Source organism: Xenopus tropicalis, chromosome 4 (assembly GCF_000004195.4).
Source record: "Xenopus tropicalis strain Nigerian chromosome 4, UCB_Xtro_10.0, whole genome shotgun sequence".
In the NCBI taxonomy this organism is placed as follows: Eukaryota; Metazoa; Chordata; class Amphibia; order Anura; family Pipidae; genus Xenopus; species Xenopus tropicalis.
Window position 1 is genome coordinate 93395874 of NC_030680.2, and position 24939 is coordinate 93420812.

General features: G+C 36.9%; 1 protein-coding gene across 2 annotated transcripts; it reads right to left on the minus strand.

Annotated features, from left to right (window-relative positions):
• Positions 1 to 1035: 1035 nt before the first annotated feature.
• Positions 1036 to 16893, minus strand: dmbx1 (diencephalon/mesencephalon homeobox 1). 2 transcript variants are annotated; one of them, XM_018093577.2, is made up of 5 exons: positions 16668 to 16893; positions 6101 to 6265; positions 5297 to 5491; positions 4655 to 5009; positions 1036 to 3737 (listed from the first exon to the last, which is right to left on the minus strand). In XM_018093577.2, exons 2-5 carry the CDS (start codon positions 6251 to 6253, stop codon positions 3337 to 3339), a joined length of 1104 nt encoding a protein of 367 aa, XP_017949066.1. In that variant the 5' UTR covers positions 6254 to 6265; positions 16668 to 16893; the 3' UTR covers positions 1036 to 3336. The 2 variants fall into 2 exon arrangements, with proteins under 2 accessions (XP_017949066.1, XP_002931449.3); XM_002931403.5 differs by having other exon boundaries at positions 5297 to 5475; positions 6100 to 6265; positions 16668 to 16892.
• Between the last annotated feature and the right edge of the window lie 8046 nt (positions 16894 to 24939).

The following is a 24939-nucleotide window of genomic DNA, read 5'->3' on the forward strand; positions in this document are numbered from 1 at the left end:
TTAACAATAACGATTGCAGCCTTTCAGAGCACGTGGGGTCAGTGACATTTGAAAGCTGGAAAGAGGCAGAAAAGGAAGGCAAATAATTAAAAAAACTATAGACAAATAGTAAATAATAAAGAGCAATTTAAGGTGAACCACCCCTTAGCAATTCAAGGTGAACCACCCCTTTAAATAATATTTGATATAACACAGTAGATTTATGTAATTTTATTGAGACATCACAGCACTGTGATGTCTCAATAAAATTACACAAATCCACTGTGAAATTGTGTACTCTCCGGGTCATTTATATCTGAATTTGGAAATGTTGTACAGCCAGCACGGGGTCTGTAACCTGTTGAGGAGTACTGTATATACTCAAGTATAAGCCTAGTTTTTCAGCACCTAAAATGCACCCCCGGCTTATACTCAAGTCAGGTGCCATGGGTCCCTCCAGACCAGCACCCTCCAGATTAGGCCACCTCCAACCAGACCCTCCAGTGCCCTGGCCCTCTCCCAAATTCATCTTCATCTACCATCCTCACCTGTCCCATTCTGCACTATACATTGCACTTTATATTCTATATAAACTATATATCGTTTTGAAGGATTTTAACTCTTTGTGCTTTAGCTTGGGTACTGATTGAGCTAGGGGGGTAGTACCATTAAGGTATCATTGTTGATACAATATTGTTCTTGTTGACCCTCTTCTCCACTAGAGATAGTTTACTGTTTAAATAAATATTTAAAAACATATACCCCACTCATTTAATGTAATTTTATTGGTATTTATTTTGATTATTGAAACTTAGCAGTAGCTGCTGCATTTCCCACCCTAGGCTTATACTCAAGTCAATAAGTTTTTCCAGTTTTATTAGGTAAAATTAGGTACCTCGGCTTATATTCGGACCGGCTTATACTCAAGTATATACGGTACCTACAGATAACACTGGAAGCTACTGCAGGACTTTTACTTATATTGAGGATATGATACAGTAGCCACACATTTAAAACAACAACACTTACTAAATTTGTATTTCATTGATTTTATTTTTCTATTTATATATTTAATTTGAACACATTAAAGACTCATAGAAAACCTGTTTCTCAAACAATGCAGAAGCCATACAAGCCTTTTTTATTGTTACATGTAAAATCTCAAGGTAAATCCATGAACTGCAAATGCTTTTACATATAATTTATAAATAAACAGCACAAACATTTTTAAAGTTAATTGAGCTGCTGCTGTACAAAGAAGTATCCAGCCTGCTGCAGTGATTCCCGCCATTTATACATATATTGATTTATACTAGAAGAGCCTGCTCTGTGCTTGGGAATAGAGAGATGTAAGGAAGCAGTTCCTAATGTGATCCTTTTATGAAGTGCTTGAGCAGAAATTAATTTACTTCTGTATTTGTTCATCGCTGATAGATTTTCTGGAATACTTTTGTGACAGGGTATAATTGCATAAATACATAAAGTACTGGGCAACCAAGTGTTTCATTCTTATGAATGGGGGCAAGCATTTTTTATGAAACGTTCCTTTTCAGCCTGAGTAGGGAAATACTGGTTCCCTGCTTAGTGTGGCTGATTTGTGTGCTACGTGTTACATGTATAGATAAACCATATTTTTTCAGCAGAAACTGCACATGAGCCAAAGGTTTACTATGTATGAAAAACTATTTTTTTTTCATTTTATCCTTTTTGCTTGACCCTTGAATGCATCCCACGTAAAAGCACCACACCACATACTGAAGGATAAGCTGAGATTAAGTGAAGGGTTAAGTCAAATCTATTCATTTTACCCCTGACCTTAATGTTTCACCTCTTACTGGTAAATCTGATTGAAAACAGGCTAGCAATGTAGAGCTACCACTATAACCATTCCCCTCCTTGTCACTGCCCCAAAGCCATTACTGTGCAATATGTTACAAACAACCTGGCAGCAAAGGGACCAGAGGAGAGACAAAATGACACAATTTCCAGAGAAACACTGACATACACACATGAAGGACATTTCCCACGATTTCCCCTATATACAAGCAGATATTTATTCTTGTAAATGACAGCTCCTTTACATTTTATACAAAATAACTGTACAGGCCATTCAGTCTTCCTGGGAAAAGACAAATGCTTTCTGATTTAGCCATTTTCAATCCACTTGACAATTCTTCCTCCAGTTCAAGCCTTAATATGCTCCTAGTAAGCAGAAATGACAGGCGGCTAAATGTGCCCTTTTGGCCATACTTCATCAGCAATAAAAAGTGCCAAATCCATTTTTCTACTGATGTATATACTACAAATGAACTAGTATTATTTTGCTATTTCTATGTCCCAAAAAATTTAATATATATATGTGTGTGTGTGTGTGTGTGTGTGTGAAAACAGTACAGGGTTTATTTAATAAGATGTGATCCATAAATATTGCCTAATATTGCCGACTCTATGAATGGAATGACTTACAAACTTGAGGTGAGAACTTTAAGCAACAAATATTTTATCAGATCTTTCTTTTTCATTGATATAAGGGTTTAAATATCATTTTATTGTGATATGTAGAATAATGGTTTCAACTGGCACTGAATTATCTTTATAATATGAAGCCGTTTTCTCTGCTTTAGCTGTTTCAACATTTGAAGGCCTAAGGTTTGTATAGTGTTTTTAAGATATATTTATTAATTCCTTTTTAGGTATGTATCATCTTTTTCCCTAATGTCTGTGCGTACACCCTTAAGCTGTAAATCACACATATAAGAGACATGGGCTGGAGTATGGCGAGTTGCATGGAGTCCCTATTGCCCAAAAGGAAATGATTACTTAGCATTCCGTCAAAGGAAAGAGACAGCCTCACCTCTTTTTGAGACACAGTCCATACCAAGGACATATTCTTGCCTAAAGCTTTCATTTTTTACAAGGAAGACTGAATGCAGCTATAAATGTTAGATTACTTGACATATGCACCTAACACATTTCACTGGACCTTCTTTATGCGGGACTGTATTACTTAAGCCACAATCTTCATAGTGCACATGCCTGTTCATTTGTGATTTTAGCTGATCTTTGCCCAGCAGAATAGAAGGTTTTAAATGTACTGTTCCAATTTACTAGGACATCACCAAAGGAAGGAACTGTGCAAGGTTCCTGTGTAATTAAGTCACTTGATTTCAGTGCAGAAAGTACAGGAGTGGTCTATGTCTGGCAGCTGATGGGTCCTGTACATCATACATTTAAATAGGGTCTGTATGGAACTGTGCATGGCATTTGGCGGCAGTGTTTACAAAGCTTCTGTCTGGTTTTAGCGTTCCTAAGAAACGATTGGTATCAACACAGTTTTTTGTTATCTGTGATTTCAAGTCAGTTAGGTAAGGTATCAAGTCCCAAAGATGCAGCATGTTGCTTTGCTCTGAGCCTCAAGTTCTCTATACTTGTAGTTTTGCTGTTTAGGCTTGGAAGGCCCCCTGAAGACTGCAGAATGGGGGAAGACCAGACCTGCTGTGCATGGGACAAAGACTGGTAATATGACTGGCAATGCAAAGAGCTCAGGGGAGCCATGCTGACATTCATGCCCAGGTAAGGCACTGCTGGTGGACTTGCCATATCAAAGGAAGAGTAATGGACTAAGTTGTTGGTAGCTGCCATGTGCTGACGAAACTGTTCCTGCAGGCGGAAGAGGCTCAGGGGTGAAGATGAGTAGGAATGAGTTGGGGTGAGGCAACTGCTGGAGGAGGGTGTCATTGTGCTGCTGACTGGAGACTCTGCAATATATAACAGTAACAATAATTAGAAAATAACACTAGATTGATTTCAGATGTTTCAGTCCATAGGTAAGTATATATTTTAAGAGGTAATTTAAAGGGGAAAGGTAAATGCCAGAAGTTAAATAAAGCACCCTTCCCCCTAGCATATTCCTATAGGTACCGAGTCAAGTTACATAGTTACATAGTTACATAGGGTTGAAAAAAGACCATTGTCCATCAAGTTCAACCCATCCGAGTAAACCCAGCACACAACCTATACTAACCAATCTATACACTCACATACATAAACTATATATATATACAACCAGTAATACTAACTGTAGATATTAGTATCACAATAGCCTTGGATATTCTGCTTGTTCAAAAACTCATCCAGGCCCCTCTTAAAGGCATTAACAGAGTCTGCCATTACCACATCACTAGGAAGGGCATTCCACAGCCTCACTGCCCTCACCGTGAAAAACCACCTACGCTGCTTCAAATGGAAGCTCTGTTCCTCTAATCTAAAGGGGTGACCTCTGGTGCGTTGATTGTTTTTATGGGAAAAAAGAACATCCCCCAACTGCCTATAATCCCCTCTAATGTACTTGTACAGAGTAATCATGTCCCCTCGCAAGTGCCTCTTTTCCAGAGAAAACAACCCCAACCTCGACAGTCTATATTAAGTATATTAGAAGTATTTTACTATTATAGCCAATTTTGTAGGGAATAATTCTATAGCAGAAAATGCACATGCTTAAGAGAGATACAGTTAGTGGAATAAGATTAGATGTAATATTTTAAGACTACAGATTTCCTAAAGTTTTGCCTTAATACACAGGCATTGGTATTTACTTGCTGTTTGCCAGTATATCAATGCCACTAAAGCTACTGCCACTTAGTATACAAACATACAGTTCATGGACATTCCATACCTGTTTTTGGACTTGCTCTCTTGCAGTTCAGTGGCTTGGTGTCTGCAATGGGATTTTTCTCAGTTTTGGGTTCCTCTTTTGGGGTTTTTGGCTCTTCTTCTTTGTCAGTATGTTCTTCAGCAGCTGATTCACTAGCGGACTGTTCTGAGAGGGTGAGGTTCAGCTCCACGCTGGAGTCATTCACTGAGCTATGGGCCTTCTTGGAATCTTGGTTAGATGTTGCAGAATCTGCAGGGGTGGATTCAGTCTTGCCCTCACTATTGCTCACCTCGGAGTCCTTCTGTTTCTGCAGCTGCTCTTTCTGAAGACTTCTTTGCTTCTTGCGGAACTTGGCTCTCCTGTTCTTAAACCAGACCTGAAATTTATAAAAAACAGGACTCTTATTTATTACCTCAATACAAGGAATAAGTAAACTATGATAAACACGGGGGAGGGTGCTTTAACTATGAAATATAGCTCTAGAATGGATGTTTTGTTAAGGACTGGTGTTACTACTGTTAATTAAGCGATAATGGAATAAGATAATTATCAAAATGCTGGCTATATCTGGCGGTACCAGGTGCAAATATCATCACAAGGACAAATACTAAGGTAAGAACAGTAAGAGATCAAGCCCGAAAAGGTGGTGGTGCTGTCTGTTACCTGTACTCTGGCTTCAGGAAGGTTAGTGCACATGGCTAGTCTTTCCCTCATCACCACATCAGGATAGTGAGTTTTCTGAAAGGTCTTCTCTAAAGCTTCCAGTTGCTGTGCTGTGAATGCAGTGCGACTGCGTCTCTGTTTTCGGTGCTGGGATCCATAACGGGCTTCCAAAATGATGTCTTGAAATGTACAGCCGTTGGAGAATAAAAAAGGGCCACTTTAATTATTGGAAATTTTTGGCATATTGTATCAAATAAACAATAAACATATAAAACTTCTTCTGTATACTCTGTAGACTATAACCTCATTCCTACTGTATCTCATACCACAAGGCACATGACCTCTGTGTATTTATACTTATTTATTGTATTCATTATAATACTTGTCCTCCTTATGTGTACAGTTCTACATTGTAAGATTGTAAAGTACTGTGTATCCTGTGTACAATAAGCAGGTTAGTCAGTTACAGTAATACAGTGGTCTATTTTATATTCATTGAACAATGACAGAAAGAACTTGTTGTCATATAAATATGGATCTGCCCACTAAAACAGTGGATTAAGGGAAAGGGTGTCTAAAAGTAATTTAAGGTATTAGGTAATACTCATTTATTACCCTAGCAATGAGGAATAGGAATACTAATTTATTACACTAGCTTCTTGAAAATCTTAAAAACGCTTCAACAGATGAACTGAATGATGTTTGAATCACAATCAAATCACAAATAAAATTAAATAATCTAACACAGCTTTTAGGTAGCATGCTTAATCCACAAAAGTATACTGTCACATAGTTGTTCTTACCAGCCAGTCTCTCGGCCAGAGTAAGTGCATGTACAGAAGGCCTGTAGTCTGGTGCATGCTGTGCCTGCTGTGCTGCCTGTTGATGTAGGTTGTACATGGCGCTTAGTGAATTCATTGCATGCAGAGAGTAGCCATTCACACCATAATGCTGCATGGCTGGAGGTGCCTGAAAAGAAAATGGAAGCATTAAAATAGTAAGATCATCTTGAGAAAGATCAGATATTGGCAACTTAATTCATTTTAATAATGGCATAATAATTCATTTTATTATAGCATTACAGACATCCACAATGCGAAAATTAATTTAAAGACTGGCCAAAAGTTACTTATGCAAATACAACAAAAAAAATTACACATACACAAATAGGCTAAAAATCAGATACATTGCTATAAGCCAAAAAAAACCCTTTTTTTACAATCCAATGCAATCCAATATTTTTTTTATCATACTGTATATATACAAGGCAGTGCATACAGAGCAGCCCAGGGTCCTTAACATTCCTTAGAGGGCTACATCCTGCCCCCAAGACCTCCATCAGGCCAAATTTGCCTGGAACATAACCATAAATATCAACTTTTTGTGAAATTAGTTATCTCTCACATGAAAAATATAGTCTTAGAGTTAGTAAAGTATCATTAAGTCTTCTCATTGGTGTACGCAACCTTAACCTAATTAATGTTCTATTTTTAGTTTCAGTGTTTAAGAAACTGACACCTGACCTCATTAAATAAACCTATGGGCTCATTTATAACGATGGGGCAAAGTACCATCAGAGGGCTCCAGGCAAACTTTTTGGGTCTCAGCAAACCATGCTCTACATGTTATGTGCCTCACATGGAGGATGATCAGGGGTGCAATTAGTAAGTGACACTTAGGACTACAGCTCATTATAAACAAGCCTTTTAATATCAAAGACAAGGGGATTAAATTCCCATGATACGCACTTGTACCACTGCATAACATTACGCATTATTTAGCAAGTTAAAGAACATGTTGCAAATCAAAAATAGCAATATTTACAGATTTTACAGAAACCCTTTTCAAATATTTTATTTAGCATAAGAGATACATTTATACAATTAATATACAGTATCTCTTAAAACAACAATAAAAAATGGATCTGACACCCAACAGAGCCATCAAACATTCTGATTGTGCTTACGCTGGATAAAAAAATCTTCATATTTCATTAGGCAGGCGAGTAAGCTGATCTTTGTAACCATAGCTTGGTAGTAGCTATTGTACCAGTGCATCTTCTAGACTTGTGTAGCTGGAAGGCACATACTAATGAAACAAGCTCCATTGTGTTAACTAGAATATCTATCATTAAAATGATATATATATGAAAAGGAACATTAGGCTGAAATAAAATCATTATATGTGTTTTATGTCAATTTTCATTTTGTCCACACTGGATTGATTTTAAGGATATGCTACAGACCAGCCCATGTGTCCATCAGTTGGATACTTTGCTATTTGGTCATGGACATTGATCAGTCAAATCACTGTAGATGCGCAATTCCATTTAGCTCCGTGTTGGATCTAATGTATGTACCAATGTGGGTGTCACTGTCCAGCCTGATTATCTGCTTTGGTTAAAATGTACTATTAGAGCTGGATTATCCAAAACACTCATAGCCTCCACATATGAATGAGCTGATGATTAAAAGAGTCCAGTGGAAGGTGGCTACATTGTATGGAAAGTTTGGCTAGTGCGTGTATTTCAAAGTAAGAGCCCTTCCCTTGCAAGGAACCCCAAATGTAATTTCTTATTCATTACAACATGTTCATGTTAAAGGGGATGCCCTGTTTTATCACAGGTGCTTGTGTACTAAAACGGATGCTTAGTGATTTCTAGTCTTTTACTTATCACATCTGAAAATGTTAATCCCCACCAAAGATTACAGGAACACAGTTGTTTTAGTCAATGGATTCACAAAAAAGCCTTTGATTCAATAATTCAGATGATTAACTGCTGCAAATCATTTCTCCAAACAGGTTTTCTGAGTAAGCGGAATTCGATGAGACTCATCCCTCTCACAATTAGTTCTTTCATTGCTAAAGAATATTTTATCCAATGAAGGAAATGGTTAAGACAATGCTGTACCATTTCTTTAAAGCAATATCATCTCATCATTATCAGCAAGTCTTAAGGAGCAAAGCATTGCGTTTATTGCTATGTTGCCATTTAAGCTCCAGTCACCCATTTGCCAAGGCAGTGAAATATGTCTTGGTCTAAGACACAAATCTGGCAAACTGCTAAAAGGCATTGTTTAGGGTTATTGTTAAGTGTACAGCCGTACTGCAAATCTTACGCCACAAAACCTGTTTCTGCTGGCTACGTCTCCTAAATTTTATACGGAAACTGTACAAAGACTTGATCACATTAATGAATACAATGTACGTTTTAATGCAGCGTGTAATGCTTCTAAGGTGTCAGCTTTTGCTAATTCGGGAAGTTACAGTCCCCCTCTATTTTCATGACCTGTTACAGCCTGACCAGGGTCACTGCTAATCTACCAGTTTTGCAGCTATAACAAGGCTCTGCTTCTATAAACTGGGAACATGTTGCATTCAAGCTTGCATATGGGTTTTTCTGTTATTTTATTTCTGTAAAGGATGGTTCTTGACTATGAAAAAATGCTGTAGTGTGGGCCATAAGTGCACTGTCAGCAAATGTATTAGGTGTGCAATATCACTAGTAATTAATTCACTAGGGGATCTTCACTAAAGTTGCCTAATACAGTTCATTTTGTGCTTGGCTCAGTTAACCTGTTTGGGGGAGATGTACAAGAATGCGCTCATCATTATTAAAGTTATAATGCTTGTTTGTGAACCTTGGCTACTATGTAACTATATCTCAGAAGACACCAAAACGTTCCATTAAAGTTTTAGCTCTACTAAACTACTTAATACAGCAAAAGAATTCTACACTTACGCTACCTGTCTTGTGTTAGAGAAACTGAAAGGTTTAGAACTACTGAATGCAGAATTACTCCTTTATGTCCCTTGTCCTGTTGTGTAATTGAAATTAATTCAAGGTAACCCAAATCTCTTCTAGCTGTGTTTTTGTAAGAGCTATACAAATGCACTCGCCATTTCAAACTTGCATTCTCCTCTGCCGTCGGTTTGCACAGCACTCCTTTTCAGACCACCCACTAAAAAGTCTTAACAATAAAACTAGTTTGTTAATACAGGGAAGAAGACTTGGTATTATTTGACTAACCCCTCACTTGAAACCTTAGAGGGATTATCATTTTAATAGTATTAAATCTCAAGCAGGACAGAGACACAAAAGCCTATAGTTATGAAACAGCCTAACATTTAGCACTTCTTGTAAATCTGTTTTTACGTGTATTGGAATTTATGTTTGAGTGTGTGCCTACACCTCTTGATTTTTTGCAGTCAAGTGAAGAATATGTTTTAATCATAAACTGAATGGTTTCCCTTTTTATGATAGCCTGCAAAGTGGTTTTTTTTTTGTTTGTTCATTGGACACAATCACTTTTTGATATTATTGTGCAGGGTGTATTGATGACTAATCATGGAAGCATTGTCTAGTATAAGTTTCATGTATCCAGTTGGAAAGTGGTTCTATTCACTGTGATTGCCACTTTGATTGAAACTGTGTTGACAATATTTGATCTAGTGGTATGACGCCTGTTTTCCAGAATGCTCAGGACCTGGGGTTTTCCAGATAAGTAGTCTTTCTGTAATCTGGATCACCCTACTTTGCCTACAAAAAAAAATGTAAGCATTAAATGACCCCAATGTTATTGTTTTGCCTTCAGTGAGTATTAATTATATCTAAGTTAGGATCAATTATAAGGAACTGTTTTATTACAGAGAAAAAAGAAATCAGTTTTAAAAATGTAAATTATTTCATTAAAATGGTGGTTTATGGCCTTCTGTAATTCAGAGTTTTCTGGATAATAGGTTTCCAGATAACGGATCCTATACCTGTACAACAAGAATGTGATCAGTTACGGAGAAAGGTAGCTGCATAGATTTGGTTACGGCACAAAATCTTGGGGTTTCCTCATGATGAGCAGGTACCAAAACCAGCACTAAAACTGTCTGTACCTTTTTTTTGTTAAATAAAATAGTCTTAATACTTCCACCCAAAAAAATAATGGAATGTGCCAGCCTGGACGTGGCTATATTCTCTATCTATATTCTGAAAGTTGCGGGGGAAAAAATATATATTCTTTTTAAAAAGAAAATGCATTGGCTTTGACTATTCTATCTCAGTAACAGCGATAAATGCAAAGGTCTGATTCTTTGTTATGAGTTAGCACACTTTGGTGCTGTTGTGAAAAATCTAGTAAGTTTAAAATTGTAAAAAATTCTAAGGTAATAAACAATGGTTTAAAGAAATGTGGCAAATTTAATTTTTTTTTACGAAATGTGCAATTTAGTACTTTTCAGACATTATTTCTTAATTATTTCTCACAATTTTCTCAAACTTTGACAAATAAAGGCCTCTCTGTTACTCTGAATAAAATCCACACCAACGAGATCATCAAAAGCCTGAGGATTGTGTGGTCTCAGCGGCTGTTTTCCCAGTTTTGCTTCCACACTGCATTAAATTCCCCAGGGCTCCAATTCAAATGATTCCTATTGAATACGCTAATAACAGATTTATTTTCTCATTTACTCTATGCTCAGAGCACAGGGGCAAAACAGCCTTTGGGAAAGTGAGAGATGATTTCTAGACAAAAAAAAAACTGTTATCCATTAACATCCAATTATCACTTGGTCCATGCCATTAATTATAAATCAGTCTTCTAATTGGGATAATTAGCTCTCTCTCGGCTAATGCAGCGTGACTGATGCGTTTTGAGAGGGTTTAATCACTTCATTTGTTTAGTGGCAGGGGAACAAATGCAATACTCAGTGTAATTTCATCATCATCCTCACCAGAATTAAAAGCTCTTTAAGCGGCTAATAAATGTTTGCAAATACCTCTTCTGGAGGATTTGACACATCAGAATGGTAAATCAATTAATACTGTAATATCATTATTACTTAAATCCCTCATGTATGCCACTTGTGTTAGCAAATAGAAGAGAAACTACAAAATTACAAAATTTTATAGGTAAATGTGAAACTCCCTGATTCCTATGTTATTTCAAGTAGCTTTTCAAGGAGTTTATTATCTGTTTATTATTTTAATCCGCAATCTTCTAATATACTAGCAGTGGTGTAAAAATGTACCCTCCATTCTCAAGTCCTCCTAAAATATGATGTTGTACATGCGTATTCATGCGTTCATCCCAGGCCCTTATACCTCTAGCCCCTATCAGTTGCTGTGTGTCCTGTTTCTCCTGCTATACCCATGTTTAATAAAGTCCCAGGTATCCAAGTACTGGTACTGGTCCACTTTCACTTGTTCTAATTTGCCTTCACCATGCAATATGTTTAAATGGTAAATTGTATATGTAAAGCAGATACTTCATTGGTGCAGTTTCAGATGGGTGTGGTCTCTAAAACAGAATTTTAGTTCATACATCCCCTCTATTGTATGTAGATACGACATCAAAATGTCTGCAAAGGGATAACTAACCAATTTATTTTTAAATGCAGTGTCAGCAACATAATGGTTATAAAATAATTTGCAGTTATGGGCATGCTGACTTGTATCTCCTTTACTCTCTCTGCTAAAGATGGTTTTACGATCTGTCTGTATTTGGCATGAAGCAGCCACCTTACACAAGTGAGTGTGTATATGAGCCCTATATGTATTAAAAATAATAGGGTTATCCCCACTCAGTACCTGAAACAGCATGAGAAGACAAGTCATTCTAAAGCTCAGATTGTTTTTGTTCCAGTTACTTGTAGAACCAAACAGAACTACAGCCAGGAACAGTCAGCAAAGGGCCCACACTCAGCAGCAGTGTAAGACCTCCTAACCACAAGACGCAGTACCAAGGAGCTAAGCAGGCCGTGTTAAATGTATATTTTATGCCTACCTGGACAGATTTTTCTGTGAAAACCACTAAGCTGGTGCTGTGTCCTCACAATTTCTCTGCTCATTCTATCCTAATAGAATAAGCTACATAAATTATTATAACCTTCCCCAATACATATTCAGAATCTGCAAATATGGCAAGCACAAAATCGCTGGTTAAAATGGAAAAAAATTGAGGCAATGCCCCCAAAGACCTTCTGCCATGGACCAAGGCCTTTGTAACCTTTCACTGGATCCTTCATAGATTATGCACAAAGCAAAAGAAGAATGGCATTCTGTACACTGCAGCTACCAGCTTGCATGCTGGGAAAAAAAAAATATTGCATAGCAGAGCACATCTATCTATTCCCAAGTGAAGACTGCAGCATGTTTGGTTATACATTTCTGTTCTTGTGAAGTTCATCCAACACAGAAAAGGCTGGGAAATGTGCCCACTTTGAGAGACTCCAGCAATGCTATTATTGTTTAAATGCTATACACGATGATTAAATTCAAAAACCTTCCTCAGCAACCAAATTGTGATTGGGGCAGTAAACAGATTAGACACTGGATGGCCAGAAATCATTTGGTATTATAAAAATAGAAAGGAATCAAAAAGACCCAGCTAAGTATTCTATTAACGTGGGAATATAATTTGTGCCAGAAAGAAAAGAAAAAAGTGTATCAGTAAAAGTATTCAGTATTCCGCTGAGTCTTGTATAAATTCTTGTTGGATTGAATCACTTGTGATAAAACACAGAGGGGCCAGAAGGTGTAAAGCAGGACAACTTCTGATGAGTAAACAATATTTGCACTCAGCATGGCAGTAAATAATCTTCTTAGGGAAGCAGCGCACTCAAACTATCCCTTTTATTGTCTAATAATCCATTAATGAGGTTTGCTCAGGGGGTGGTATGGCTTCAGGACATGATTAAATATGTATTACTGTCATTTACATGGAAAACTTGGCGGGCCAACCAACTGGAAACCAAAGCCAATTTACACTGAGACAGATCAGAGCCCTGAACAAGCTCGGCTCTCGGAGATCTGAATTTGTGGCCAGAACTTAACCACTTCTTTGTCACTTACAGTCTTACAGGGTACCAGAGTATATATTCCTGTAAACGGCAGGGTACCCGGCCTGTGGTCTGCAAGAACAAACACAGCCTTATAAGAAAATGAAGCATTTCAAATAAAAAATGGTTCCAAATATGATGTAAAATCCTGTTCCTATAATGTATTGTCAAGCTTGCTTATAAAGTGTAACACTAATTGCAAAAGCACAAAAAGACCTAATGATTACCTTTATAGCAAGGATTTAAACTTCCAAAGGAGTTTTATTGCCACCCCACCAACCCATGTGTTCCCTAATTCGGAACTTTCTGGATAATGGGTTTCCAGATAAGGGGTCCAATACCTGTATAGGCAGAGGTCTCTCACCAGAAAGTTGTCCAGCTGGGTAATAGCCTTACAAAAAATGTTCCCAGTCTGTGTTTTATTCTATACATCTATACAACAGGGCTCCCAATGGAAGGACAAATCTGAGTCTGAGATTTAGGGTTAATGCTGTTTACTGCTCAAATACACCAAGAATTATAGCTTTTAGAATATATAGCTTTTTATGACAATGTTTTATATCTGTAATCTTGGTTTAAGTTAATGGTGAGCTCCCTGCATCCTTCATCGGACAACTGTTAAATGTATATCTTTCCTGCACAGAATGCTATGTAACATAGCATAGCTTAGTACTAATCCGTATTATTTGTAGAAAGATGTATTTATAGGTTTATATATTTTATTTTGGTAATTAAATAAGAGCAAAGTAGGGTGCCATTGTTACTAGTTTAATTCATTTAAATACAAGCTATGACACTGTAATTCTGCATGGCTACAAGAATCTACTTACCTGTTTGCCGAAACAGAAACCAAGTTTATAGATGTGTTTAAACATGTTTCCTTTTTCACTGCTGTGTAAGTAACACAGTGCCATGATATACACAAGTGCGATACAGTAGTGCTGGCAATGTGTTACATGGCAGATAATACTGGGAGCATGTAGACACGTCAGGCCTAGTTGGGATGATTTACATTCCTTCTGCAAAGCACTAGCCAGTAATAACTGAAAATAAGTGATCACATTTTCACATAAAGTCTGACAACCTCCCTTGTAAACCAGGTCTCACATTTAACATAATTTATGGCTCAAAAGAACCATTTCATGTATTCACTGATATGTATATTCAGCTTTTAAAGTTTGGTAAACTTCTTCTGCCTTTCTAAGGTATGGGTTAGAATTGGAAGGTTATTAAATAAAAACATTCTATACCAGTAACTAACATCTTATCTTGATGAAACTAGAGATTTCTAGATTTTCTAATTCAGAGAGCAAGCATTGGAGTCAAGCCTTAAAAGTATATCAACCCTAGTTTATGTAGTGCCTCTTCAGCCCCTGTTGTATATGAATCTTTATATTTTATTTACTGCTGTTTCAGTGAGAAGCACTGGATGTAACTGTATATTAATATCCTATAAGATGCATACCCTGCTTAAAGTAATATATCCCTTTTTATAAAATGTTCACGTTTCAGAATCTATTTACTAAAATCCCTCTGCAAACTGATAGAATTATACTTGAGACACCGTGAGTGATCTAACAGTACATATAAATTTTGTATAAGCAAAAAACATAATGAATTATATAGGGCAACTGATGTTAAGATTTTACTGTGCCTTTATTGCTGCAAAATACATTGCCTGGCTTTCAGTCATTTAGGATGAATGAATGACAATCTATGTTCTGAAAGAGATGGTTAATCATGCGGAAACAACCAAGTGGCCAGGTATGTAAAATACTGTGTTAAAATTCAAAATTGGTATGGTTTAGCCAATTTCCTCTCTTCCCTAATATATACTCAACCCTCTACCCCATTTTTACATTCATCCCCTCTGCAGCTCGTGTGGCATGACCTGGGGCAGTCTGACTGTGATATATGGGCTGCTTTGCTAAAATATGCGCACTCTTCCCCATTCTGCCCAGCATTTAATAGAGGTTACATGGGGTTTAAAAACAGACAGGGATATTAATTTATCATTAGCTATGACACCAGCACAAAGTCATATTAAGCACAGAAAGGCATTATATGGCTGTTCCTGTTCCATACATGCTGCACTCACAATAACCACAGTTAAATCCTAATCAGCTTCCATGGAGAGAGCCCGACCCACTGCTCACAGCAACGGAGAGTTCCACTATAGCCTACGACTTTCTTGGGACATCCTTCTCTGCTAACAGCTGTAACCCTTCCTTTTGCCCCTAGATATATTTCACCGTGTCTTATTAAAACACCATTATGGAAATTAAATGGGATTTACAATCTGAGGCTTTGTTTGCCATAAATGAAGAGACAGTTGTTGGAATATCTGCCCCGAGGGTAGGAATAGATTTAATGGTGACAAAGGAATATTAAGCAGGATACTCAGGGGCTGTGACACAGCAAGTCTACTGACATAACCCTTTTAGGGAGATCCTGTCAATACCCATTTGGGTGAGGCGGAAAGGACCTATTTTCGATTATTCCTATGTTCAGCTGTTGGGATAACTGCAGGGTCCCAGAGGGAAAGACTAGTTGGGTTTGTTATAGTAACAGGGAAGGTAAGCACAGCATGAAGTGCTTGTGTATGTATGTATATATATATATATATATATACATATACAGAAAATGTATTGCATTGGATTCTGCCCTTGTAATAGATGGTGAATATTGTAGATACAACCTTCTTTAAGAAACGTTAACATATCTCATTATCTCACAACTTCCATAACCAAAACAAACATTGCAAAATAAAAGAAAATATAATTCTAAGCAACTTTCCAATATACATTAACTATACATGTTTAGTCCTTTTAAAGTAAATTGCTTTTTGAGCAGTATTACTTTATCTCTCTCTAATGTCTAGTTCTGACTCTTGAAACAATATAGAAGTTAGATATCCTCCAGGTCAGCAGGAGTCAAAGGCACAGGTACAGAGAATACAGTCAGGCAAATACTGCTTTCAATAGAAATTACATTTAAAACAACTTAAAAACAGTTTCAATTGTTGAATTAATGGTTACTGAAAAGTTGCTTAGAGTGGTAATTTCTTTCATTAGGAAAGAAACAACTTTAAAAACATCCCCTTTCTGTTTCTCAAATAGCCACTTGATGGATTGACACACTGTTGTATAATACATTTGAGATACACATTTATAAAGCAAAATCACTGATTCCTTCGTATAAAGGATAATAAAAATAATAATAATAGTAATAAAATATAATCTAAACGAGAATGTCGCATCTAGATAAAAAAAAAAATGTCATTACAGTAATGATGCTTCATTGTTATTTGTATATGACAATAAACTTGAAACTTGAAACTAGATCTTGCGGCTACAGCAATAAGGGGCAATATAAGGGGTAATAGAACTATTACTAAAACAAATGTCGGCACTCCGGGCATTGGATCCCTCTTCTCTGTCATATTCAGTTGTTTTACAAAAAGTTACAATTGGCTGTATATACAATATATGGAAGGGAATAAAGCAGTGGGTGAAGGGGAATGCAGTTAGGGGATACAGACCTTACAGTGCTAATGGCGGGGCACACACAGAAGCTTTAGGAAGTAGCTGTTCTTCCGATAGCGACACAAGTGCAGACTGGGGGTCAGACGGCTACTCAGTTCCAGCGCTGTGTGTTTCTCCTGTCGCTTCCCCCCTGCTCTGGCTGCGCCTTTACTCCATCCCCTTCTCTTAAACTCCCCACGACTTGTCCCAGGTCCAGGCGTCCATTCACTGGGGGCAGGTCTGAGCAAGGACTTTTAACAGAGCCTAACACCATCCCGCGGCTGGCCTGCGCTCTCCTCACTGGTCCTCCCACTTGTCAATCATCGCTACCTATTTTTTTTTTTTTTCAGAACTTCTTACCACTCGTTTACTCAAAGGCAGTCAGGTGTGAAACTCTAATTAAATCATTGAGAGATAATGGGAAGCTACAAGCTTTTGGCTGCTGGGTTTGTGACTGATGATAGATATGATGCTTAATGCTGTTTGCTCCTCATCATACAATATCGTGTGCAGCTATTTAACCCTTTCTCTTTTCCGTAGGCTACACGCTGTATCTTATAGGCAGTAACACGTCCACAGTCTTGTAATACTGGCTAGAATATCTGCTAAAATACCCGCAGAGAGAAAGAATATATTATGTTAGTCTTGGAATTCCTAGCAGTGCTGTAGTTTCAATTTTCGAGGTTTAAATTGTTATCAATGTGATCAACTTGAAGTATAGAATGAACAAGAATACAATGTATACAAGTATAAATACAAATAAAGAATGAACAAAGTGTGTTTCTATATAGACTGATATATAATTCTATATACTGTATGGGGATAGATATATTTGGTAGATGGCTATATAGAGCGCTATATAGATGACAAATAGATGATAAAAAAGATAACTACACACATAATATATTTATGATTAATTATATAAATATAAATAGACCGACACGACAATGTTATGCCTGAGAGCTATATTATTGCTTCTGTGAAACTTCTGTAGCCGAGTTAGTATGTATCTGTGCTATCTTATTGCTGAGATAGGGAACATCAAGTTAACCTGTTCTGGACATTGGTTAAGTAACTTTTTTTTAATTTACTCTAAATCTATTTTAACTATGAAATAAAGATTTATTTGGCAGGCAGTATATGGGTACAATGATATGGAAAGCAATGATATGGGGTAGAGCACAAGCTCGCAGGGAGTTGGGTGCAGGGATGTACAGTGTGTAATGTTAGCCCCAGTGAATGGAATAAGCAGTATTAGCCTCTCCCAGGGAGCAGCTCCAGCCTTGTGCAGGTCAGTGCAGCCTGAGAGTCTGATGTGCAAGAAATAACCAAGTGGAGTGTTGGTTTTATTTGCTTTTCAGCTTTGTGCTGCAGAAAGAGCAGCTAAATAGGCGTCAGGGCTCTGCTTGCAGATCTCTCCCAGGCCAGGAGGATTTATGCTGGGGAGACAGGACGCCAGTTGAGGCTCAAACTCCCCGTCTTAAAAAATGACTGCCGGTAAGAGGATTAAAACAATAATGCCCTTCTCTTCTTTAAGGATTTTTTTTCAAGAAAAGATTTCTTCTCCTGGAGCAAAACCGTTTAGGCAGGAATTAAGGACATGAAAAAAGTACTTTTTAATTTAATCCTGAATATCTGGGTATGAATTCTGACAAAGAAGAGTTGGGAAATCTCAAACGGGTTTATTTCAGGGTAGTTTGATTTAAAAGGCGCATCCTAGGAAGAGCAAATCGCTTTAAATATATTGCGGCGAGCCGGCTGTGGGAATGATCTCAGTGAGAGGCTAATAGTGCCAATATACAGGAGCAGAAGAGCTACCCCGTTGCGTGGATCCTTTCTTTCTTTCTCATGGATGATATTTATATCTTTCAATTATTTCGTTTTAAAAATAAAAGACAGTTTGAGAAACTAAAAAAAAACAAAAACATTTCGTTTTAACCTAATAGACTGTGGCTAGAAATGACATATTCGTTGCTAGGTTGATTGGATCCTAAGCGAATATAGTTTAAAAAGCACTCGCTAAAAATGAATATATCATAGTTTTATTAATTGTCTAGGGGAACAAACCCAGCATACAGTCCACTTAAAACCAAAATACGAGACTAAATCGAATGTTGTGTTTTTTGTCTGTAAGTTGTTTACAGCGTGGCCAGGCAGTAAAAAGAGAAAATAAAAGATAGATGAATTCGTTTCCCTACTAATCATTTTTTTGTTCTATTTTTTTTGTGCACTTATAACAATGTATACACCTGGTGCATTACAGGCTTTTTCTAATCAACTCAAATCCCCCCTAAACCTCACCTAATCCGGTGGTCTCATACCTACAGGCTGAGCTTCTGAATAGCAATTAAGCTCACTCTTAGGTCTTTGTTCAAGTTAAATTGTATAACAGACTTCAATAATTTTGCTTTATTCATTAAACACTCTGTAACCACAATTATAGCCCGTTGTTTCAGCGCTCAGGTGCAAGGTGCATATTATATCACAAACCCTTCAGTGGCCCCAGCCACAAAGGCCACTAACTAATCTACGCACTTCGCCGGCAAACAGTGCAGTTGGCCAGTTACAAAAAGAGGTTAAACCTAAAAATATGTTTTCCATAAATACAGCGATGCCAGCCATATACAGACGGATGAAATGGATTGGTAATGTCAAGTTACAGCTGTACGACTCTAGATATTTTGCTATAGGCTTTTAAAAGGATACATTTATATATTTATTTAAAAACACTAATAAATAAGTATAACGAAAAACTCAGTTGTCTGAATTAGTACCTAGTTGGCATTATTTGTAGCACAAAAATCGTTTAGGGCAATTCCATTTTATTGTGCCAATGAATAACTGAACCAATTACCAAACATCTACACTTCCTGAAAAGCAGGGAAACAAATTAAAAGTGAAAACCTATGTATTACATTTGCATGTCTAGTTTCTGAGTACTGTGTATGGTACAATATAGATAGATTGTATTTTATCTATCTATCATCTATCTATCATCTATCTATCTATCTATCTATCTATCTATCTATCTATCTATCTATCTATCTATCATCTATCTATCTATCTATCTATCTCTCTATCTATCTATATCTATCTATCTATCATCTATCATCATCATTATATTTATCATCATCTACCTTTCTTTCTTTCTTTCTCTCTCATTTTCTGTTAATCATATGAAAATATCGCTATATAAAATCTCTCTCTACAGATCTACTATCTACAGGACATCTACATAGAAATAATTTATTTTAAGCTATTCATAGCTTTAAGGTGTGCACATAAATATGTATTATCTTTCTCTGATCATGGTTAAATACACGCTCTTTCTAGGTGCATTTACATGTATGGTATAAAAGAAAGAATGAGGATAAGTAGAGAATCAAAAGAATAGAAAACAGAGGCTGGCTCTGTAAGGCAAGAAAAAAGAGTAATAAATATTAAAAGACAGAAAGAAGGAAGATAGGGAAAAAAACATTTTATCCTCCACTGCTAACACACTATTACACAACCCTTTCTATAGTGTCCCTATCTCTCCCTTACACACACACACACACACACATACACAAACTTATACACACACACACACATACACACACTTATACACACACACACACACACTCACACACTCAAAAACACACACACACACACAAACACCCACACACACACATATACACTCAAACACACACACACGGTGTGTCACGGACACTTTACATGATCAAGCAGCCCCTTCAATAATCAAGGTGTTAATAGGACTCTCCTGCTTAACCAAGCACTGACCACCTTGTTTGGGGTATTTTAGGGGCTTTTAACTGCTTCCATTGTCCACTTTTTTTTCGGCTACAGCCTTGGGGTGAGAATGAAAGGGGATTAACTTGTGAACTTCTAAAAAAGCAGGAGTGAAACGAGAGGCAAATGTAGGCCAGCACTCATTGTGGGAACCATTTCTTAAGCAATTAAAGCGAGGAGAAATTCCTCTCAGCCTTTTTCCTTAAAGCGGCTTTCTGGGGGATTTAAGGAGGACTAGTCCAGTCCATCAAGGCAGATTTAAACTGCATAGTGATACGGTAAAGCTCTCACTGCTCTTATTTAAAGGACCGATACAATTTATCGAGGATCCTTGACATTGTTACTTTAATCTTGTTTATAAACTTAAACAGATTAGATCAAATCCTTTATTTTTCCCCGAATTTTTGAATATACACAAAATACCCTCTTATTATGAGGCTACTGTTTTATATATATTCCATGTAAGAAAGCAATTTATTTATTTACAATAAACACAAATCAAATGCAGTCATATGGATAACATTAAATATATGCAGCACTTTTGTCATTAATTCTAGCCATCTATTCTATTCATCTGTGTATCATCTATCTATCTATCTATCTATCTATCTATCTATCTATATCTATCTATCTATCTATCTATCTATCTATCTATCATCTATCTATCTATCTATCTATCTATCTATCTATCTATCTATCTATCTATATCTATCTATCTATCTCATCTATCTATCTATCTATCTATCATCATCTATCTCTATCTATCTATCTATCTATCTATCTATCTATCTATCCATCATCTATCTATCTATCTATCTATCTATCTATCTATCTATCTATCTATCATCTATCTATCTATCTATCTATCTATCTATCTATCTATCATCTATCTATCATCTATCTATCTATCTATCTATCTATCTATCTATCTATCTATCTACCTATCTATCTCTATCATCTATCTATCTATCTACCTATCTATCTCTATCATCTATCTATCTATCTATCTATTTATCTATCTCTATCTATCATCTATCTATCATCTATCTATCTATCTATCTATCTATCTATCTATCTATCTATCTATCTATCTTTCTATCAATCATTTATCTATCTATCTATCTATCTATTATCTATCTTTCTATCTATCTATCTATCTATCTATCTATCTATCTATCTATTATCTATCTATCATCTATCTATCTATCTATATCTATCTATCTATCTATCTATCTATCTATCTATCTATCTATCTATCTATCTATTATCTATCATCATCAATCTGTCTACTACAGTATGTATCTATCTACCAAATATATCATTATTTATCTGGAACCTTTTTTTTGCAAATATTCCTTCAATGGTTTAGCAGGCATCAGAAGAATGCCTAAATGTATAATCCCTTTTATATGACAGGTCTATAGATACAATGGTATATCATTAAAAAAAATCCAAAGAACTATGAAAACCATATCTTAATAGTGTAATGGAAGTCATTCAGCAATAGACTCTCCAAGCCCCTCAATAACACATCATAAAAATGTCTTTATTATCTCAAGGTTTTTTTCAAGTTAAGATCCGTGTAACTAATTAATACCCTTAATGATATTTGCTAACTTCATGAATACATAAGGTTGCAGTTCAAAAAAAATGGCCTTAGCCTCTTGTTGGCTCAATTCAAGGGTACTTCAGCATCTGCTCATTTGAGGGCAATTAATCATTTTGATATATGGTTTAAAATTGACTGCTTCCTGTGGACCCTTTTTTGACAAGAATAACAAAGCAATTTGCCAGAAGCCATCTCCAGGACACATTATTAGCACAGACTTCATCTTTAAAGAGGGTTATTTTTAAAGTTTGAATTTAGGTAGCGGTTTCAATCATGCATCCCACCTTCCATTTTATTCTAATAAACCCTTCTTATCTGGAAAACCTGTGTCTCTTACAGCCTTTCAGCGGACATATATAAATGAAATTACAGAGCCGTACCATAGTATTTATTTTTTCTATTGAACTGCCTTGTTTTTTAGACTCTTGTGCAAGGTTACTGGAATGTCACATGGCTGTCACACCATTAGCTTTAAATACTGCAGATTTTGTTTTTGTATTGTGTAAAGTTTGCCACTTAATAATGATTTGCTCTTGACAGATTCATCCCAACCTGACAGCACAAGTGGTTGCCAGATTGACTGATAGAAGGGACCATCAGAGCAATGCATGTGTGAAATTTTCAATCAGAATCTGAATGCTGTTGAGATCAACAATGCTGTTTGAATGTCCAGCTGAAATGTGTGCGCAGTCTGCACATTCTGATCACAAGTCAAGTCTCAAAATTGGCTCAGTTTGGCTAATGCTGGGCCAAATGGTGGGTCAAAATAGGCTGATATGATCATATGGTTCCCAGGCTATTGATGGGATGGCCTACATTCATCACTAGATGGGATTTTCCAACTAGCCTTGTTGATATCTCTTGACACTAAACGAGAACCAGTAAGCTACTGATTATATTACTTGGGCTGAACTGTTAAAACTTGATGTAAAGGTACCCATACACGGGCCGTTTATAGCTGCCGATAACGGTCCCTTGGACCAATGCGGCAGCTTATCAGCCCGTGTAGGGGCAGAACCGAGGGGCCTGGCCGACCAATATCTGGCCTGAAATTGGCCAGATATCGATCGGCCAGGTTAGAAAATCCAGTCGGATCGGGGACCGCATCGGCTCATTGATGCTTAACAGTGTGATGGTGCATTTGTTTTTGTTCAGGGGGTTCTCTGGAGAGACAACACTACCAAACCCATGTAGTCATGTATTCAAAGCCAAAGATTATCACAGTTTTATACTGATTGCTATTACAGGTATTGGATCCCTTATCTGGAAACCCATTATCTTAAGGTTTGGTGACCCAAATAATAAAAAGATCCATTATCCAGAAATCGAGATTATAGATCCTTTACCTTTCCTTATAAGTATGCTTCTTAACCTTGTAAAATAAGGTCTGTGTAGGCAATAAATGGATACACATTAGTAAACTTCATGTATGGCTTCAATGAATGGCACATTTCATAGTTTTGTGTGTTGTGGTGGAAAATACACTTTGTTTCCAATTTAAATACAGCCAAAAACTCCACCCTAAACTTGGCTATTATGGAGAAATATTTCTACTGCAAAAAACAGGTTTGGTAGCCTGCTAAGTAAAACTATCTGAAGGAACTCTTTTCTAAACTTTTCAGTTCACTCTGTTGTTGTATTCCTGTTATCACATGCACCTAGATATATTATACCAGGTCCAGGAAACATTAGTGACCTTTTCATATAAAACCACTATTATACACCAAAAATATATTTTCCTTTCTGGTAGGGACATGTCATTGATAATGCATGACCCAGTAAGGCTGTTTACTTCTATAAAGATTAGATTGTAAGCTCTACGGGCAGGGACCTCCTTCCTACCGTGTCTCATACCACATAGCACTTACTCCCTGTGTATATATAAAGGGTATGGAAAGTCTCAGTTATGAAGAAAGACTGGCCAAGTTGGGTCTGTTTACACTGGAGAAGAGGCATTTATGAGGTGACATGATAACTATGTATAAATATATAAGGGGAGCATATAATAACCTTTCTATTGTTTTATTTACCAGTAGGTCCTTCCAACGGACACAAGGGCACCCACTCCGTTTAGAAGAAGGGAGGTTCCATTTAAATATTCGGAAAGGATTTTTTACTGTGAGAGCTGTGAAGTTCTGGAATTCCCTCCCCGAATCAGTCGTGCTGGCTGATACATTATATAACTTTAAGAAGGGGCTGGATGGATTCTTAGCAAGTGAGGGAATACAGGGTTATGGGAGATAGCTCTTAGTACAAGTTGATCCAGGGACTGGTCCGATTGCCATCTTGGAGTCAGGAAGGAATTTTTTCCCCTCTGCGGCAAATTAGAGAGGCTTCAGATGGGGTTTTTTGCCTTCCTCTGGATCAACTAGTAGTTAGGCAGGTTAGATATAGGCATTATGGTTGAACGTGATGGACGTATGTCTTTTTTCAACCCAACTTACTATGTTACTATGTATATACATATTTATTGTATTTATTATGACACTTGTCCTCCATGTGTGTAATTGTATATGTTGTAAGATTGTACAGCGCTGCGTAACCTTGTAGCGCTTTATAGATAAAGATAAAGATATTCTTACCAAGAGATGGTTGTGATTTCACATTCAAATTGTTACAAGTGAAGAGGTTTCAGATTTTAAAGGAAAAATAAATTACGACTTGCCAAATCCATGCTTAACTATTCTGGCCATCGGAACGCTTGAAAATATTGCTACTTTTCTATATATTTAATCAAAGGTGGCCCTTACCTGATCCTCAGGTTATGCACTGTCAGTTCTTTTACCACTAGGAAGAGTGAGGGCACCATGAACTTTCAGTACTGTGCTTGCCCTCTCTAGGCACCTTAACTATTAAGCTGCCAATAATACGCCAGGGTCTTCATTAAGCAA

Excerpts from the sequence above, each read along its gene's own strand:
- dmbx1 (XM_018093577.2), bottom strand. The coding sequence starts at position 6,253 with ATGCAGCATTATGGTGTGAATGGCTACTCTCTGCATGCAATGAATTCA. Across the intron at positions 5,492-6,100 it reads CTCTGGCCGAGAGACTGGCT|GGCTGTACATTTCAAGACAT; the intron begins GGTAAGAACAAC and ends TTATTCTCCAAC. Across the intron at positions 5,010-5,296 it reads TTCCTGAAGCCAGAGTACAG|GTCTGGTTTAAGAACAGGAG; the intron begins GTAACAGACAGC and ends TATAAATTTCAG.